The 4,431-nt window shown below is 59.5% G+C and overlaps 1 protein-coding gene across 1 annotated transcript; it reads left to right on the forward strand.

Moving 5' to 3' along the window:
* Window positions 1-1,603: 1,603 nt before the first annotated feature.
* Window positions 1,604-3,966, forward strand: LOC308143197 (Krueppel-like factor 11; the record flags this gene model as incomplete). The annotated part of the gene is given in 4 exon segments (XM_080513937.1): window positions 1,604-2,191; window positions 3,123-3,278; window positions 3,281-3,628; window positions 3,631-3,966. Coding segments are annotated over 4 exon segments (1,065 nt in total). The 5' UTR covers window positions 1,604-1,966.
* Window positions 3,967-4,431: the final 465 nt, after the last annotated feature.

Genomic DNA, 4,431 nt, shown 5'->3' on the forward strand with positions numbered 1-4,431 from the left:
TTTCCTTTGTTGTATTGTTGATTTCCTTGTTTTTCTTCAATTTTATTGTCGATTTTTGTGTTTTTCTTCCGTTTTATTGTCGATTTTCATGTTTTTCTTCTGTCTTATTGTTAATTTAACTGTTTTTCTTTTGTTGTATTGTTGATTTCCCTGTTTTTCTTCAATTTTATTGTCGATTTTCATGTTTTTCTTGTGTCTTATTGTTAACTACACGGTGTTTCTTTTGTTCCCTAGTTGATTCCCTGTTTTTCTTCAATCTTACTGTCGATTTTCGTGTTTTCCTCCAGTTTCATTGTTGATCTTTCGCGGATCGCGGCTTCATTGTTTTCCGTGTTTTGCTCCGCGCGCGCTCCCGCGGTCTGCTTCCACCTTTCCCCCAGTCGGCGCGCGCGGCCGGGTTCACCGGGTTTACTGTGACACCGCTGACTCGGTGGCCACGCCCCCTCGGGGCCACGCACCCCGCCGCTGGCCAATGGCGCGGCGGTCACGTAGCGATCACGCCGCTCGCGGCCGCCGATTGGCCCGCGCTCGCTACACCTTTGCGTGTGATTGGCTGCGTGTTACCAGCCGCCAGACGAGGCTCGATTTCGTTTCTCTTGTTTTTTTTCCTCCTCTCCTCTCCCCGGCTTCGTCTCAGCTGAAGTCAGACTGCAGGACGACGCGAAGAGGCGAAGAGGCGAAGAGGCTCCGCCAGTCCGCCGCCCCGCGTCCGGCTCGTCACCCCGCGGCGGAGCGCTGCTGCTGTCAGGTGAGTCCCGGTGCGACAGCTGCCCGGTGCCCGGTGCCCGGTGTCCGGTCGGGTCAGCCCCGGGCGCCCTGGTCGGGGTCGGTCCCGGTCCCGGTCGGGTCGGCTCCGGTCGGCCGGTTCTTCTGAGGTCGCGGGGCGCCGGTGCGGCTCTTCCGCGAGAAAGTTTCCAGATGTTGCGGGACTCCGGCTTCTTTTGTTTTGATGCTGAAGGACCGGAGGTCGTCTGAGGACATCCGGTGTAACGAAGTTACACTGTGACTAACTTATCGTTAACCAACCTGTCTGGGACTACTGTTAAGAGCAGGTAACTCGTCTAGTCTCACCCGAAACTAACGCGCTGTCCCTGAACGCCCCGCGGTAGATCGTAGACTAACAGTTTGTCCCTGAACGCCCCGCGGTAGATCGTAGACTAACGGTTTGTCCCTGAACGCCCCGCGGTAGATCGTAGACTAACAGTTTGTCCCTGAACGCCCCGCGGTAGATCGTAGACTAACAGTTTGTCCCTGAACGCCCCGCGGTAGATCGCAGATTAACAGTTTGTCCCTGAACGCCCCGCGGTAGATCGTAGACTAACAGTTTGTCCCTGAACGCCCCGCGGTAGATCGCAGATTAACAGTTTGTCCCTGAACGCCCCGCGGTAGATCGCAGACTAACAGTTTGTCCCTGAACGCCCCGCGGTAGATCGTAGACTAACGGTTTGTCCCTGAACGCCCCGCGGTAGATCGCAGATTAACAGTTTGTCCCTGAACGCCCCGCGGTAGATCGTAGACTAACCGTTTGTCCCTGAACGCCCCGCGGTAGATCGTTGATTAACAGTTTGTCCCTGAACGCCCCGCGGTAGATCGTAGACTAACAGTTTGTCCCTGAACGCCCCGCGGTAGATCGCAGATTAACAGTTTGTCCCTGAACGCCCCGCAGTAGATCGCAGAATGACGGATTGTCCCTGAACGCCCCGCAGCAGATCAGCAGAATGACGGACTGTCCCTGAACGCCCCGCGAGGTGTCTCCCCGCTTTGTTTGCGCTTCAGCCGTGGTGCGTTTGTGGGACCGTGGGAAATCACAGAACCTGCAGCAGGTTGACTGTGCTTTGCAAGAACGACGCTTCCTCTCCCTTTGGGGCGGGGCCTGGAGGAGAGTGGGCGGAGTCAGAATCCTTCTGCTCATCACACTTGACTTTACGTTCGTGTTTGAATGACTGTAGCTTTATTGACAGTAACCATGGCGACGCTCCCGCCTGTGTCTGCAGCCATGGAGCAGAAGTGGACCATCGAGTTCCCCGACCTGGAGGCCGCCGAGGCCCTCGTCAGCATGAGCTTCTGGGGTCAAAGTTCGCACAAGCTCCGCCCCCTGACCCCCACCTCCGACTCGTGCGACTCCATCCAGCTCCACCCTGAGGGCGGCGGCGGTGGCCCCCCCAAAGACCTGATCGCCCTGTCGTCACTGGTAAGACTGAAATATTAAGGTCCTAGTTTATGGCGTAAACCTGGTGGGACCCCAGAGCCCCAGTGGGACCCTAGAGCCTCAAAGGGACCCTAGAGCCTCACTGGGACCCTAAGAGCCCCAGTGGGACTCTAGAACCTCAAAGGGACCCTAGAGCACCAATGGGACCCTCTTGCCCCAATGGGACCCTAAGGGCCCCAGTGGGACCCTAGAGCCTCACTGGGACCCGAGAGCCTCAATGGGACCCTAGAACCACAGTGGGACCCTAGAGCCCCAGTGGGACCCCAGAGCCCCAGTGGGACCCTAGAACCTCAAAGGGACCCTATGAGCCCCAGTGGGACCCTAGAACCTCAAAGGGACCCTAAGGGCCCCAGTGGGACCCTAGAACCTTAAAGGGACCCTAGAGCACCAATGGGACCCTAAGGGCCCCAGTGGGACCCTAGAACCTCAAAGGGACCCTATGAGCCCCAGTGGGACCCTAGAACCTCAAAGGGACCCTAAAGGCCCCAGTGGGACCCTAGAACCTCAAAGGGACCCTAGAGCACCAATGGGACCCTAAGGGCCCCAGTGGGACCCTAGAACCTCAAAGGGACCCTATGAGCCCCAGTGGGACCCTAGAACCTCAAAGGGACCCTAAGGGCCCCAGTGGGACCCTAGAACCTCAAAGGGACCCTAGAGCACCAATGGGACCCTAAGGGCCCCAGTGGGACCCTAGAACCTCAATGGGACCCTAGAACCACAGTGGGACCCCAGAGCCCCAGTGGGACCCTAGAACCTCAAAGGGACCCTATGAGCCCCAGTGGGACCCTAGAACCTCAAAGGGACCCTAAGGGCCCCAGTGGGACCCCGTCTCTGATTTTCACTGTGCGACATTTCAAATGACGTTTGGATTCCCTGGTTGGTTAGAAGACGTTTGTGTTTTGTTTCCATCCAGTGCATGACTCCGCCTCTCAGCCCGAGCTGCTCCGAGGCCTCCACTCCAAGCCCCGCCTCCACTCCAAGCCCCGCCTCCACTCCAAGCCCCGCCCCTGTTGAGATGGCCGGCCGAGCGATGGCCACCAGTGTGATTCGCCACACGGCCGACACCCAGGAGCCCCAGCCGTCCTCACCCGACCCCCCACCGTCCTCACCCGCCCCCCCCACCGTCCTCACCCGACCCCCCACTGTCCTTACCTGACCCCCCACCGTCCTCACCCGCCCCCCCGCCGTCCTTACCCGACCCCCCACCGTCCTTACCCGCCCCCCCGCCGTCCTCACCCGACCCCCCACCGTCCTTACCCGCCCCCCCGCCGTCCTCACCCCGCCCCCCCAGCTCCCTCCCCGGCCCCACCGCCGCTCCTCTGCCAGGTGTTCCCGGTGAGCGGGCAAGCGGGGGTGATCTCCGCCTTCGTCCAAGCGCCGGTGCAGGTTCAGACCTCGGGGCGCCCCCCCGGGCCCCTCCCCCCGCCGGACCCGCCCCCGGCTTCGCCCGGCCGCTGCTGCTGGGCTCGGCCGTGCCGCAGGGCGCCGTCATGTTCGTGGTGCCGCCCCACGCCCAGCAGACTGTCGTGACCCTGGGCAACACCAAGCTCCTCCCCCTCGCGCCGGCGCCCGTCTACCTGCCGTCGGGCGGCGGCGGCGGCGGCGTCTCGCAGGCCGACTTCTCTCGCAGGAGGAACTACGTGTGCAACTTCCCCGGCTGCAAGAAGACCTACTTCAAGAGCTCGCACCTGAAGGCCCACCTGCGCACCCACACAGGTAACGGCCAATCACAGAGCAGCTCGCTGGGAAACATGTAGCCATTAGCTAATGCTACACATCTAGCTTGCGGTAGCTAACAGGCTGTGGTTAGCCGAGGGTTAGCATGAGCATGCCGCCACTTCGGGAGCTAACAGGCTATAGTTCTAGGATGGTTAGCATTAGCATGCCCTAGCTTTAACAGCCAACAGGTCGTGGTTTGCAGACGGTTAGCATTAGCGTGCCCTAGCTTCGGGAGCTAACAGGTTGTGGTTTGCAGATGGTTAGCATTAGTGTGCCCTATCTTCGGGAGCTAACAGGCTATCGTTCTTTGAGGCTTAGCATTAGCGTGCCCTAGCTTCGGGAGCTAACAGGCTGTGGTTTGCAGACAGTTAGCATTAGCGTGCCCTAGCTTTGGGAGCTAGCAGGCTGTGGTTTGCAGAGGGTTAGCGTTAGCGTGCCCTAGCTTTAAGAGCTAACAGGTTGTGGTTTGCAGACAGTTAGCATTAGCGTGCCCTAGCTTTGAG

Source organism: Blennius ocellaris (genome assembly GCF_963422515.1).
Source record: "Blennius ocellaris genome assembly, chromosome: 18".
Lineage (NCBI taxonomy): Eukaryota > Metazoa > Chordata > Actinopteri > Blenniiformes > Blenniidae > Blennius > Blennius ocellaris.